Below are 16,293 nucleotides of genomic sequence, written 5' to 3'. Positions count from 1 at the left end.
CTGTGGTAGCAGATGAGTGAGTCTGTTGACAAAAGTACTCCAGTATTTGTAATCTGTTACTTGAGTCATGTTTCCAGACACTTGTTTTTCTGTTTGGTAATTGTTGTTGTATGGATCAAATAGGAGAAAAAGTAAGGAAATTCATGAAAGATATGGAATGACAAATTCTCTCGATGAAAGGGAAGAAGACTATGTGCTCAGATGTCATGATCATGTGGAAAGAGTGAATATGACAGGAGTGATGAAAAGATCATTATACAGTACTGTTAAGAAGCAGGAGTGTTAGCTGGATGGTACTGGAATGTTCCCAGTACTGTATTTCTTGCATTTTCAGTTGCGAGTCAGAGTTGCCAGATAGCCTGCTGTTGTGAGTGGAGGTACTTTGTAAAGCTATGCATTAATTTTTATTCTCCTTTTCCCTATTATGTTTTATTTAGGTGTTTGCTAAATTAGTATAATGATTTCACCTTCTATGATAAAGCATTTAGAATTCTACATAATGTAAGAAAGCTCTGGAATAGAGAACCATTGTTGCTAGAGTATACTAGAACATTTGAGTGTCAAGCAAGGTTATAAAATGATGGGAAGAGAATAGACCTGTGGTCTTGCGAAGTTAGTGTAGCTCTGGTACTTGTGAAACTCACTGAAGTGTAGTTGGCCAGCATACAGTGTAATTACTTGGTAAATAAAGACAACAAATGCGAGAAGCTTGTGTCATTGCAATGCCTGAGTTGATCTGCTGTTTTACACTGGAAGGCTGATCCTAGGAAGAACAATTCACTGAGTGACATCCTTCCTATACAGAACTACTGTACTGCTGTTGGAGCCTTTGGCCATGTGGGACGTTGATATAACAATACATATTTTAGGTAAGAAAGAGGGTAGGAGGTGGTATGGCAAGTCCAATGCCAGTAAGTGAGAAAGAAAGTTAATGGACTTGAGGAAGCAAAACACTGTTAATCTTTTCTCTTTGTTGGGCTCCTCCGATCACAACCTTATCACCTTAACCTGTCTTATCGCTCCGGTGCGGCCTGTGGACCCTTCAAAGAAACGTCGTCTGTGGCACTTTGAAGCTGCGGTCTGGGAGGCCCTCAGGCAGTACTTATTTGATTTTCCCTGGAATGATTATTGCTTCCATGGCCGGGAGCCATCTGGGTGTGCCTTGTGCATTACGAAGGTTATTCTCTCGGGCATGGAAGCATACATTCCTTTCTCATGTCCTTTGACTAATGCAAGAAAGCCTTGGTTTAATCATGCTTTCCCTAATGCTGTCTGCAACAAGGAGAGGGCCTATAAAAGGTACCGGAGCAAACCCACCCCTGAATCACATCTTTTATACGTTTCTGTCTGGAATTGTGCTAAGTCTGTTCTTCGCTCTGCTAAAAATAATTTCATTCGTACTAAATGCTGTCAGCTCTCCAACTCGAATTCTTCCTGCTCCTTCTGGCACCTTGCCAAAAACCTTTCTAACAACTTTCCCTCATCATCCTTCCCTCCTCTTTTCTACTCTGGTGGCTCTGTAGCAATTTCTTCTACTGGTAAAGCAGATCTCTTCGCACAGACTTTCTCTTCCAATTCCACCTTAGACAATTCTGGTGCTGTTCCTCCATCACTCTCCCCCTCTGACTTTCTCATGGCTGACATTAAAATTTCTTCAGCTGATGTACAGTATTTTCTGCCATCACAGGCCTCAATACTAACAAGGTATATGGGCCTGATGGAGTCCCTCCTGTTGTCCTCAAGAACTGTGCTTCTGTGCTTACACCCTGCCTAGGCAAACTCTTTCGCCTTTGTCTATCAAGTTGTACCTTTCCTTGTTGCTGGAAGTTTGCTCACATTCAGCCAGTCCCAAAGAAGGGTGACCATTCCCAACCCTCTATCGTCCAATTGCTTTAACATCCTGTATCTCAAAAGTTTTTGAGTCAGTTCTTAATAGAAAATTTTTAATCATCTTTCCTATCACAACCTTCTTTCTGATCATCAATATGGGTTCCATCTGGGACGCTCCACTGACGATCTTCTCACCTACTTTTCACACACCTGGTCATCCTCCTTTCGGGACTTTGACGAAAGCTTTGCCATTGCACTTGACATCTCAAAGGCTTTCGATCGAGTCTGGCATAAATCTTTAATTTCCAAACTGCCCTCTTACGATTTCTGTCCTTCCATGTGTGCCTTCATCTACAGCTTCCTTTATGGTCGTTCTGTAGCCGCTGTTATAGACGGCCATCATTCTTCTCCTAGATCTATCAACAGTGGTGTTCCTCAGGGCTCTGTCCTATCACCAGCTTTCTTCCTTTTATTCATCAATGACCTTCTGAGCTGTACATCTAACCCTATCCACTCATACATTGATGACTCCACCCTTCACCTTTCCATTCAATTCCCACAATGTCCATCTCAGCAGTTACTTCAACGAACAAGGGATGAGGCTATGGCACACCTAATGTCTGACTTGGCTCGTATCTCTGACTGGGGTAAAAATAATCTTGTTGTTTTTAATGCATCAAAAACTTAGTTTTTACACCTGTCAACCCGACAAAATCTTCCACAGGAGTACCCACTAAAGTTTAATAATATTCAGCTTAATCCTGCATCGTCCTTGAACATGCTTGGGGTTTCATTTACTCGGGACTTGGCTTGGAAAGATCATATTACATCTCTTGTAAAATCTGTTTCTAAGAGATTAGGTGTGCTAAGCTGACTCCATTCCTTCTTTACCCCTGTACAATTGTTGACTCTATACACGGGTTTTATCCGCCCCTGTGTGGAGTTCAACTCTCATGTGTGAGGAGGTTCCCCACATACAGCTCTTCTCAGTAGGGTGGAGTCAAAGGCTTTTTGTCTCATTAACTCTCCTCCTCTTACTGACTCCCTTCAACCTCTGTCTCTTCACCGCACTGTTGCATCTTTATCTCTTTTCTGTCATTACTTCAATGGTCACTGCTCCTCTGAACTGTCTGCATGCATTCCTCCACCTCTACAACGGGCGTGTAGCACCCGTCTAGCAGCAAACTCTCATCCCTTTTCTGTCCAACTCTCTAATGCAAGAGTTAACCGTTATTCCCAGTCCTTCATTTATGCAACAGGTCAACACTGGAACTGTCTCCCTCTGTCTGTTTCCTTCATCTTATAATCTCCAGTCTTTCAAACGCAGTGTGTCCAGGCATCTCGAAATGATCGGATCTTGAATTTGGCTCTCTCTTGTATTTTGTTTTTCTCTTGGAGGGAACAGTTATTGCTGGCTCATGGCCTTTGGTTCCTTCTTCCTCACATAAAAAAAAAAAAAGTAACAAATGGACAGTGTTGGGGACTGGAGGTGCACTTGACTGGTTGCATTCTTTATTTACAGGGGAGTGGATGTAATGGCTTTATTCAAATGCAGTATCTACTTAGGAAGCAGACTGGCTTACAGGCCGAAAGGAAACATTGGTTCAGTGCATGGTATGAATCTGCAGGGGCAGTTGTTTGCCTGTGGTTGATGGGTCTGCTCAGCCAGACAGACTGGGATTGATTAACAACAACAACTCCACAGTTGTTGTCAGAGTGGATTAGCAGTGCTCCAGACAATGAATGCACTTTTTAGGGGTAAAGACTAGTGGCATGAAGTCTAGAATACTGAAGACTTGGATGACAAGTGATGGAGTTACAGCGCATACCTTGAGCCACTATTGATGGCTTAGTAATAGTAACTGTATATTTTATTCATAAAAACTCCAACTTGCTTGCATGCATCAGCCAAGGTCAACCTAATGGCAGCTCTCCACTCTGCTCGATCTCTGGCAGCCTCGCCATTCAGTCCTGTATCATTAAAGTTACACTCTTTGACCTTGTCCCAGGTCTTTTTGGTCTATCTCTTGCAACCTTACCCTCGATGTTCAAGCATTTTAGCTTCCATACCCAACTTTTTTTTTTTTTTTTTTTTTTTTTTTTTTTTTAATGCATGGAAGGAGCCATAGGCAAGAAGCCTGCAAATTGTTCTCACCAAGGGGAAAAATAAATAAATAAATAAATAATAGAGCCAAATTGAAGATCTGTTACTTTTGAGATGCCTGGACACACTGCAGTAGGAAATATAGAGAAATACAGCTACAGACTTGACCTGTTGCATACATGAAAGACTGGGAGTAATGGTTGATTATTGCATTCAAGAGTTGGACAGAAAAAGGATGAGAGTTTGCTGCTAGATGGGTCCTACCTGCCTGCCATAGTGATGGAGGGATGCAAGTACAGTTCAGAGGAGTAGCGACCATTGAAGTAGCAATAGAAAAGGGGTAAAGCGCAACAATGTGGCGAAGAGATGGAGGTTGAAGGGAACCAGTAAGGGAAGAGAGTAAACGAGTTGAAAAGCCATTGACTTCACCTTGTACTGTCATCTTTCATCCTCAACATGCTCAATTCCATATCAATCTACCTCTCCTCATCACAACACCAATACATTCAAGTTCCATCCTCCTTTTCAACTCTTCAATTACAGTCCTAGCCCTGCCAGACCTCGCATTCAAGGACGTACTATCCATCAGATCATTGTTATTTCTGTGCATTTGGGTCTACAAATATCCTGTTTCTTTACTGCCCAGGTTTCACTACTGTAAAACATTACACTCATATGCCACATACAAGGATTCCTTAGCACGGAGGGAGAGCCCACTCAGTGTTGGGAGAGGCAACAGCTCCCTGAACTTCCTCCAACCACTCCTTTCCCTAGCCCAGCCTTCACCATATAACATGATCCTCATATAATAAAACTCATCCATGCACTCAAGAGACTCCAGCAAGATCAGTCCTTTCATGCTTCTCAATCTCTGTGCACTGTCCCCGACACATTGCACCCACAAAATCAGCATTATTTCACAGTCTGCCTCTAAGACCACCATATATCTTATGCACTTACTTATCACAAATGCTGCACGAGATAGTTACCTCCAACATCCATGTGGTAAACTGCACATGGCAACACTCCTGCTTTGACTACCACCACCAACCTTCTTCACTTTTTGTTTTATCCACATTCACTCAGTCCCTTGTGCCCCATTCCATCTTTCCACTTCCTAAATCTCTCCTCCACCTCCCTTTCATTCTCTGCAAACAGCATCAAGTCATCAGCATGCATCTCCCTTGGGAGTCCATTTCTGAAGTCACATGAAAGAGCTTCAAGCACCATGACAAGCAATAAGGGGCTCAGGACTGACTGCTGATGCACGCCAACATTCACGGAAAACTGTTCACTCAAATTTCTGGTCACTTTCTCACGTGGGTGCGAGCACCCATGTACATAGTCATAGCCTCTCAAACCAGTGACTCCTTGATCCCAAGCTTTATCATTGTCAACTTCACCACCTCCCTAAGAAATCTGTCAGAGGCTTCCTTTTCATTTCTATATATTTTTCCTGAAGCTGTCTGACAATGAATATGGCATAAGTGGTCCCTTTGCGTGGCATAAACTCTAACTACATCCATTCAGTATACTGTACTCATACACTCTTTCCCTTATCATACCTTCTAGGACTCCTCCATTACCTTCATAATGTGGTCCAAAAGTTTTATGCCTGTATAATTTCCTCATTTCAGGGCATCATCCTTCTCCTAATACACATTTACAGTTGCACTGTTCAACCAGTCATTTGGCATGCCACACTCCTGTACAGTATACAGTAAATGAATTTATCAAATAAGTAACTAGATCCACCCCTATATTTTCTGAGACCACGAGCATTTCAGCAGTCAACCCAGACACACCTGCCACCATCCCCATCTACATCCTTCCTACTACCATGTTCACAGTTGCAGTATCAGTCAAAGGCCAATGGCCAAGCAGTGGATTTTCTGACTTCAGACCTTCCCTGTTCCAGTCAAACTCCTCACTCATCAACTGGTTATAATGCTCTCTCCTGGTGTTCTTAATATCCTCACTGTTCATCACTACCTTTCATTCATGATTCTTCACATAATGCACACCTATGATGTCCCAGTTTTCCCCCTTCATCTGATTTACTACCAATCCACTCCATCCCTCCATCTCATCCTCGGCCTCCCCCTCCCTCTTCCCCCCTCCACCTCAGTCACATACACTCTCCTCGTTAGTCTCTCACGCTCCATCCTCTCCACATGGCCAAACCACCTCAGTGTGTTCCTCCTAACGCTTCCTATAACATCCACATCCATTCCACAAGGCTCCTTTATATCCTCATTTGTCAGCCTGTCTCTCCATGTGACTCCACAGGCTCCTCTTAAATAACTTATTTCCACTGCTCTCACTCTTGACTTGTGTCCGTCCAACAACATCCAAGCTTCACTTCCATACATTAGAGTTGGTATCACAATACTGTCATGTAGTAACTTTTTCACTTCCATGCTCACTTCCCTGTTTCTTATCATTGCTTTCAAGGAACCAGCAACCTTTCTTCCTTGTTGTACCCTTTCAAGCACTTCACTCTCCAAACTTTCATCCTCACTCTTCACACTCCCCAAGTACTTAAACGTACTCACATTTTCCATTTCCTCACCATCCAGCCTCACTGTACATTCACTAACTTCACCTCTCTCAAAGACCATCACTTTACTTTTCCCTACATTCACCTTTAAATTCCGTTTCTTACACACTCTCCCAAACTCATCCACCAAGCCTTGCAGCTCCCCTTCGTCTTCACTCAACAACACAGTATCATCTGCAAACAACAGTACAAGGAGTTTCCAAACACTACCCTCTCTCACTAGGGCCACTCCATTATCCAGTGCCCTACCTTGTACCTCTTTTATTACCCCATCCATGTACAGATTGAACAACCATGGAGACATGACACATCCCTGTTTCAACCCAACCTTCAAAGAGAAAAATTCCCTCAGTTCACCATCCACATGCACTGCAGCCTTAGCACCATCATACATACTCTTCACAGCATTCAACAACTTCCCATCTACTCCATATATTCTTAATACTTTCCACAGTCCTTGTCTATCCACCCAGTCATATTCATATTCCAATCCATGAAGGCTGCATACAACTTCTTTCCCTTCTCTTGAAACTTTCCCACTAAAGATCTAAGAATGAATATCTGATCTACACAACCTCTTCCCTTCCTAAAGCCTCCCTGTTCTTCTCCAACTAATTCCTCTGTTATTTCCCTAACTCTGTCAATAAGTATCCTACCATACACTTTTCTGATTACACTAAGAAGACAAATGCCCCTGTGATTACCACACACTTCTTTTTCCCCTTTCCCTTTGTACAAGGGAATAATTATTCTTAACTTCCAATCCTCCGGGACTCTACCTTCCTACCAGGCCAATCTGCACATCTTCCACATCCATTCTACTACTATCTCTCCCCCATGCTTCAGCATTTCACCACACACTCCATCAATTCCTGGGGCTTTTCCCAATTTGACTTTCTTCATTGCTTCCACAACTTCTATCCTACTGATTTCTTCCTGTCTTCTCACCTCCTTCCTTCTCCCAGCCATTCCCAGCCACTTATACTCGCATTACTTCCATTCTTTATGTTCAACAATTCCTTAAAGTGTTCTATCCATGTGCTCACTTTTTCTCCCTTCTCCTCTTATAATCTACCATTTTTATCTTTCACTCCCCTATTAACTTCACTGGCACCCTGTCTTACTCTCTTCACCTCTTTCCAGAACATTTTCTTACAGTCCCTCCACTTTACACCCAAATTCCTTCCAAATTCCTCATCCACTTTCTTCTTACTTTCTCTTACTAATCTTTTCACCTCTCTCATCCTTTCTACATAAAACTCTTTCTTCCGCCTCTCAACTTCTTCCACACCCGTATTTCTCATCCATTCATTGTATGCTTTCTTCTTTTGTGCCACAGCCTGTCTCACCTCTTCATTCCACCACGCTGTTCCTTGCACCCCCTTCCATCTTCTCTTCACCCCACACAACACATCATATGCTGCACATATTTCTTCTGTGAATATCTTGTGCACACCTTCCATGTCCCCCATCTGCTGCAATTCATATTTACCCAATCGTTCCTCCACTTTTTTCTTATAATCTGTCTTTTTCTCATCCTCTTGTAACCTTTCCACTCTCCTTGCAACTACTCCTTCCTCCTGTCCTTCCCTTCTTCTATTTCTCCATCTTACTTGGATTTTGATTCTGGTCACCACCAAGTAGTGGTCAGAAAGTCCACTCCCCCAACCTCTATAAGCTCTTGCATCCATTACACATCTTCCCATTCTTTCATCCACATATACATAATCAATCATTGCCTTCCTTTCATTCAGTTCACCACCCACCCTTCTCATCACTCGCCATTTATACCTGTGGATCATTTTGTGCCTGAAGAGGGTATTGGCTAACATCAACCCCTTCCTGGCACAAATGTCCACTAACGCACTGCCATTCTCATCTATCTCAGTTTGTTTAAGATATGAATACAAAGTTACATAAATGATGTGGGTTTGAATCCACCTAGCTACTGTATTTGTATTTTCTCAGGGTTGGGATAAGTGTATTGTGTCTTCAGTTGAGTAGTATATGGCAAAAGTTTTTACTCATATGATGTAAAGCTGCAAGGCTGCAAGGCTTGGTGGATGAGTTTGAGAGAGTGTGTAAGAAACGGAACCTAAAGGTGAATGTAGGGAAGAGTAAAGTGATGGTCTTTGAGAGAGGTGAAGTTAGTGAATGTACAGCGAGGTTAGATGGTGAGGAATTGGAAAATGTGAGTACGTTTAAGTATTTGGGTAGTGTGATGAGTAAGGATGGAGGTTTGGAGGGTGAAGTGCTTGAAAGGGTACAGCAGGGAAGAAAGGTTGCTGGTTCCTTGAAAGCAGTGATAAGAAACAGGGAAGTGAGCATGGAAGTGAAAAAGTTACTACATGACAGTATTGTGATACCAACTCTAACGTACGGAAGTGAAGCTTGGACATTGTTGGAAGGACACAAGTCAAGAGTGAGAGCAGTGGAAATGAGTTATTTAAGAGGAGCCTGTGGAGTCACGTGGAGAGACAGGCTGACGAATGAGGATATAAAGGAGCGTTGTGGTGTGGATGTGGATGTGATAGGAAACGTTATGAGGAACACACTGAGGTGGTTTGGCCATGTGGAGAGGATGAAGGGCGAAAGACTGACGAAGAGAGTGTATGTGAGTGAGGTGGAGGGGGGAAGAGGGAGGGGGAGGCCGAGGATGAGATGGAGGGATGGGGTGGAGAGGTATATGAGAGAGGGGGGTGTGAGTTGGGAGCAGGGCAGTGAAATGGCGGGGGACAGGGCGACTTAGATGCGATTTGTTTGTGGCCACCCCAAACGGGATTGAGGCGTCTGGCAATAGATAGATAGATAGATGTAATAAAGTATAATTAAAGAATATTGATATGTTGCAGGCAACCCCATACACCAGTGATGACTTTGATGAGGTGGTGAAAAATGCTGCCAATGGGAATAGAACTTTGCAAGCAGGTCTCAAGATCTCCAAAATGATTATCCTTGGTGATGTGGCCACAGGGAAGACTTGCCTAGTTAACAGGTGAGTGTCTGATGGGATTGATGGAAAAATATCAAAGATAGAAATGCAAGAATGCTCATGAATGAGAGAGGAATAGGAGATTAATATGGTTGTATGATAAATGGGAGTGACAGAGCATTGTTGAACTTGGCTGACTTTGAATGTGCACTGAGGTGGAGGGAAGCCACAGTAGATGCGTTTAACGGGTTAAGGCACTCCAACTAGATGTGGCACAAAAGGTTTACATGCAAGGGGTAGTTGAGGGTATCTGTCCATGTACTACCACTCAAGGAAGAGTGACTCATCATCCACCTTGAATGTTTGAAATAAGTAGCCTTGCTCAGGACTCTGACACTCTTGGCCATACCAGATTGAAAGATAGCTAGAACACTTGAGACATTTTTATGTGTAGTGACGCGGTTAATTGAAATTACTCAGATAATCGTCCACATGTAAAAAGTCACCTAAACTGATCAGTATCATCTAGTAGTAACAGAAAAAAAAAAAGAAAGTCCTTTGGTTGGAAGGATTAATGAATGAATTTATGTAAATAGATGCTAATGACGAAGACTGTAACCTTTGTATAACAGCCAGTGGAATGGCGTTAGATCACAGGTGTCATTAAAAAAAAAAATGTCTATCAATCTATCTACTGTATCTATCCATCTATCTATCGATATATACATATACAGTAAACCCTCATTATACGATGCCTCTTTGTACGATATTTCGCTTATACAATGTCAAAATTTTAGTATCCTATGCCCACTATACAATGGGAACGATTTGCAACAACGATGGATCATCCGCGGCTCAGTGAACAGCGAATGTGCAAACGCAACAAAAACGTCCTCACACTGTCGGCATTGGACCACACACACTTGTCCACCGGTCCAGCCTCATTAGCTAGCCCTGCCCAGCCAGCCAGCCCTGCCCAGCCAGCCAGCCCTGCCCAGCCAGGCAGTTCTGACATTGATGAGTGAGGGCTGTGAGTCCCTGTGACTGTGAGGCCGAGTCGGGACAATTTGCCGTCAGGACGATTCCCCATCATTTATTTACGTATCAGTTTATTTAGCAAGTACACTAGTTTTTTAATTATGTAAGTTATAAAAGTGATGGTGGTTTATTGTTTATATAGTAAATGTAAAATATGGCATCAAATCATGGGCATTAAATGAAAAATAATAATATACTGAAACGTGAATCAGCTGATTTATGATCGATCCTTCATCTTAGCATAAGGCTACATACGAGACATTGGCATTTATATAAATGCCTAATTACCTTAAGTGAACTATCGACATACTTTGGAATTATACGAATAATCTTCATATTACGTCTATATAAATGTTTCGGGACAGTTGGCCATCAAGTTAATTCGCCATCACAACAATAACAAGACAATTCGCCATCGGGACTTTTCGTCGTCAGGATGATTCCCCGTCATTTATATTCATATCAGTTTATTTAGGAAGTACACTAGTTTTTTAGTACTGTACTTGTACCTCTTCAAAGTCATTTTAAAATATACCCAGGATGTTGTAGTACCAATGGAAATTAATGAAAACAGCTGTGGGTGATGCTAGAACATAATTCAAAGTCAACTACAGCAAGGTAGAAACAAGTTAAATATTGTCTAAAAGTCTATCTATCTATCTATAGCCCGACGCCCTAATCCCGCAAAGGGTGGCCGCAGACAAAACGCCTCCAAGTCACTCTGTCACCCACCATTTGACTCCCCTCCCCCCAACTCACCCCCCCCTCCCTCATATACCTCTCAACTCCATCCCTCCACCTCATCCTCGGTCTACCCCTCCCTCTCCCTCCCTCCACCTCACCTACATACACCCTCGTAGTCAGTCTTTCATTCTCCATTCTCTCCACATGTCTAAAAGTGCAACTTACAAATGATATCCAAAGCCAGTGCTATTGAATGAAAATAGACTTTGATAGATCCCCTTGAGAATTAGTTATTAAAGTATCAGTTAATCAGTAATAAGTATATTTATAGAATGACGGGGAATTATCCTGACGGGGAACGTCCATATTATGATGACGAATTTTCGACTTCATGGCTAATTGTCTAGGAACCACATAAACAACCGTTGCTTGCTTCAGTAAAGGTAAGATCTACTGTATACTGTAGTTTTCATGCTCTTTTCTCTTTATTCACTATTAATGTGTTACTTTAAATGTTTAAACATAAGGATATTTCATGTATGTGAGTGCTAAGGTGTGTGTATGTGAGAGTTTAGGCACGTCTGGGAACGTATCCCCATTGACTCCATGTTATAATGGGATTGCTATACGATGGATTGCTTTACGATGGGGTTTTCAGGAATGGAACCGCATCGTATAATGAGGGTTTACTGTATATATATATATATATATATATATATATATATATATATTTATATATACAGTATATATATATATATATATATATATATATATATATATATATATATACACACACAATAGGGTCGCACAGTGCGTGACATCACAGTGCGCGAATCGCATTGTGCGCAAGTGACCAAAAATCATAACCAAAAACCTTGAATGCGCGAGTTTACCTTGCAGAATGCGAGGTAGAGGCAAGGAGTGGCTCAAAAACGCCATTTTCTATTAGTACGCGACCCCCCCCCTCACACAACGCGTCCATCGTCATGTGTCGTCACGTTGATGCGCAGAAATTCCTAGGCATTCTACTGCGCAACTTGGGGTACAAGGCGGCAGGCGCGCCATAACAGTCCCCTGCTCATGCACAGTGCGGATCCGCTCTCTACAGCTAACCTGTTGTGTACAACGTGTGGCATTATTTTTGCTGCTCCATCCTGGCCTGTGCTTCGTCACACCATGGCTGCAGCCCCAAGAGTTAAGAAACTTCTGACGCACTCAGCCAAGTTAGAGATTTTCAAGATGAAGGAGGAGTGACAAGGAAACATTGCCACTGGGAAAGCCCTGGGACTGGCTGAATCAACATTGAGAACAGTGTGGAAGAACCGTGATGCCATAAGGGCTCTAGTGAAAATGTATGGTGCATCTGACCTAGACGGCTGTTCGTGGGTGGGAAATCGTGCGATGATACTAATGGAACGGTATCTTGCCACCTTCATAATGAGGAAGGAGAAGGAAGGTGTTCCACTGAATGGCAAATTTATTCAGAACCAAGCCTAACTCTTTTACAAGGCAGCATCTCGCAAGTTAAATGTGGGCAAACCTTTCAAGGCATTGGTTGGATGGCTGGACTGTTTTCTGAAAGCGCAAGGAACTCCGTCACAAAGTGTCTGGTGAACGTGCCTCTGCTGACGAGCTGGCCACAAGAGACTATCCTGCAATATTTAGAGTGCTTCTTGAAGAAGGACAGTACACCAAGGACCAGATTTACAACGTCAACAAAACGTCGTTATACTACAAGGCCATGCCTAAATCAACTTAAATCGTTAAAAATCAGAAACAAGCCCCAGGTTGCAAGCTACAGAAGTGTAAGATGATGGTAATGTTCGCTGTAAACCTGTCTGGGAGCCACAAGTTGAGGCCAGTTGTTGTACACACAGCTTCACACCCAAGGTGCTACAAAAACCTCATGAACATGGACGCAAGTGGCGTGTACTGGTACAAGTCTGCAAATGGTTGGATGACCAGGAACATTATGGCAGACTGGTTAACAAAGCACTGCATCCCCGATGCCAGGGCCAAGTGTTGAGAACTTGGCATTCCATTTAAGATGCTCCTTTTGCTGGACAGTGCACCGAGTCACCCTCTATACCTAGACGACTGCACAAGGATTATCATGTTGTGTTTCTGCCACCCCGGACGACGTCACTAATGTAGCCACTGCATCAAGAACTGATCGCCACTGTGAAGCACTTCTTCCAGAAGCAAGTGTACGACTACCTATGCAGGTAGACTGACACACAAGAGGAGCTTCATGCCCTACAAGAAGATCACAACGACGACCTCGATGAGGCATCTGCTCCCATACCATCTCTGCCAGTAGCTGTATCCCGACCCGCCACAGGTGACATGACTGTTGAGTCATTTTGGCATTGTTATACAGTGAAGGACGCAGTTGACTCTTCTACAAGCGTGGCACCAGATTACACCTCCAACGGTGAACCATGCATGGCTAATGCTCGTGCCTCACTTATGCACAACCCAGGAGACGGCCATTCAACCACTGTCCGAGGCTGAGGCAGCAGCACTGACAGCAGCACAAGCTGTACCAGGTTTCGAGGACGTTACATTGGCAGACATGCAAGAAGTGCACGCTGTTAATGAGGAACAGCATCCCGAGGAAGTGTTGCAACGGATAGACGAGGCTGTTGCAGAGCTTAACGCCAGGCAGAGTTAAGTTGAGCAGCCTAGTGTGATAGAGGGGAATACAGAGCTGTGTATGTCAAGAATAAGCAAGATCCTTGCCACCATGGATAAGCTCAAAGAAGAGGCGAAGGAACGAGAAGTGAGGAGCCTAAGAACGGAGGAAATTCTGGTTGGTATCGACAAACTCTTCTGTTTCTACACAGACAGGCACAGGCAAGAAATAAACAGAAGAAGACAGACGCTCCTAACAATTTACACACAGCGGGGTCAAGTTAGTGAAATTGAGGAACCAACTACATCGTCTGCTCCTGTCCTGTTGAGGATGAGGAGGATGCAATGTCAGAAGTGTCAGCATTGCACTTCGAGGGGTTTATGGCCGAAGTGAGTGACATTGAGGCTCCTGGGGAAGGTGCTCAAAAGGAGTCTGTGGAGGGAATGGTTGGTGCGGCGGGGTGTGTGGCGCTGTAAGTGTTGCCGTGCCTCGGAACCCCTGTTATTTAAGTCCATCAGGTCTGTTGTCTACTGTTGTTAAGATGACTACCCATATTTTTGTTATTATAGCTATATCTATAGTACAATGTCTGAGAAATTTGACTTTATTATGTCTCTGAGGGCCAAAAAATGTCCATTTATGAGGAGATTCCACCCATATGTAATTTTTCCCTTAAGATTATGCATTCACAGTGCGTGAGGACCAGGACCGCCCAATCTCTCGCGCACTGTGTGAGCCTACTGTATATATATATATATATATATATATATATATATATATATGTACTGTATATATATCATCATCATCAGTCGTTGAGGTCCACTGCAAGACCGGCCTATCCCTACTGAAGCAGGGATGATACAGCCAATGTATCTCTACCAAGTGGCTTAGGCTGTCTAGTAGAGATTGTATGTAGGGTGAGAAGTGCTTGTAAGTGTAATTGTAATGTTGTAGTGGCATTGGATGTGTGTGTATTCTGTGAACCAAGTGTAATCGGCCCACCTTAAGCTGACTGGGTGCAAGCATACTAGTATGTGACACTGGTTCAACCACAGCACCCCTGATGTCCGCCAAAGTGGTCAGTGGCTCGGTGAACGCTTCCCAAAGTTTTTACAACTCTGGCGGGAGGCGAACCTGCGTCCACTAGTGTGCGAAACGCACGCTTTACCACTGTACCACAGAGGCTCCATGTATATATACAGTACCCTCGCGTCCAGCATGGTAATATTGTCATGCATGGTTCACGTGTTGGACCAAAAACATGTTGGACTAATAATAGAGCTTATGGGGAAAAATGAATTATGTCAGCAACCCTCGGAAAAGTCACCCTAAATACCTACCATATACCTATACAAATATTGGTACTGTTGTAATTATAATAAATGGTACTGTGCTAGGAATGATAACTAACCTTTTAGGATAGTGTTGGTGGGCTTGCTGGGAATGGAAGGTGGTATCCAAGGCTGTAGTTAGTCCTACTGGGTCCCCGGAGGAAGGCTGCTGGCGTCACTAGCGGGTAATGGCTGTTGCTCCTCCTCGACCTCCCTCATAAATCCTTCGAAATCAAACCTCCCTCATAAATCCTTCGAAATCACACTCAGAATCACTATCTTCGTCCACAGCCATGGAAGGTCCTGCTTCTGCCTGTCCTAGCACTGTAATCCTCGGGAAAGTGCATGCTTCTCACACTGTTGCCAGAGCCCCGTCTCGTGACTGTGGAAAGTGATCGCTGTCGCTGACTCGGTAGAGAATAAGGAGAAGCAACTTTGTTTATAAACTGTTACGCACGCCGATGAGAAGTGTTTCAAAACGATTGATATTTATTCTAAAATATTAATATGTATTCAATGTCAGGCTAAATGTTCAATGCTGTAGTACGATACATTCTCTGTCGAGTCGCCTGGGTTTTGGTCACACTGTTTTCCCTGTCGTATGCTCGGCAGGAATCCATCCAGATGAATTCCAAATGCCCGTGGTATCGTCGGCAATTTTACCACGTTACCGTTCCGATTTACCATCGTATCCTCGGCAAACCTGGTATGAAGTGCCGTGTGATAGCCTTCGGCTGCCAGGATCTTGTCTTAAGTTTTTTATTATGATCACGTTGGCTTCATTCATGTCGTAGGCCTTGGCAATGTCAACTTTCCTCTCCCCTTTCTTCTTCCTCTTGATGCTTTCTAGCTTGGTGGCCTGAGGGAGGTGCCGACGCTTCTTGGGGTTCTCAGAAGGCTTCCTAGGCATCGTGAGCAGGGTAAAATGCAGTAACAAGGGCAGAAAATGCAGCAAGAAAAAAGCACCTTCCAATGCAATTATGAGACTGAGTGGCGCTGTGGCGGGAGAAATGTAAACAAAACATCATGTGACACCAGAAGCGTTTTTAATTGGGCAGCATCACGATCACGTCACGATAGCGGGCAGGGAAGGCTACTTGATCAGAAGTTTTTCATTGGCTATCATCATCATGGGAATGTCCAGTATGACCGTGTTGGACCGGGGGTGATCGTGCTAGA

General features: G+C 43.5%; 1 protein-coding gene across 1 annotated transcript in view; it reads left to right on the top strand.

Moving 5' to 3' along the window:
* Positions 1-16,293, top strand: part of RabX5 (RAS oncogene family member RabX5) — a 55,256-nt gene that overhangs the window by 510 nt on the left and 38,453 nt on the right. The window contains exon 2 of the mRNA XM_080272167.1: positions 9,347-9,489. Coding sequence (XP_080128293.1) covers positions 9,347-9,489 — 143 coding nt within the window. The remainder of the gene's footprint in view (positions 1-9,346; positions 9,490-16,293) is intronic.

Source organism: Coenobita brevimanus, chromosome 50 (assembly GCF_032717465.1).
Source record: "Coenobita brevimanus isolate Jiangsu-jjx chromosome 50, ASM3271746v2, whole genome shotgun sequence".
NCBI classification, from domain to species: Eukaryota; Metazoa; Arthropoda; class Malacostraca; order Decapoda; family Coenobitidae; genus Coenobita; species Coenobita brevimanus.
The sequence above is the reverse complement of the archived record's forward strand: the minus strand, read 5'-3'. Positions and strand labels throughout refer to the sequence as shown.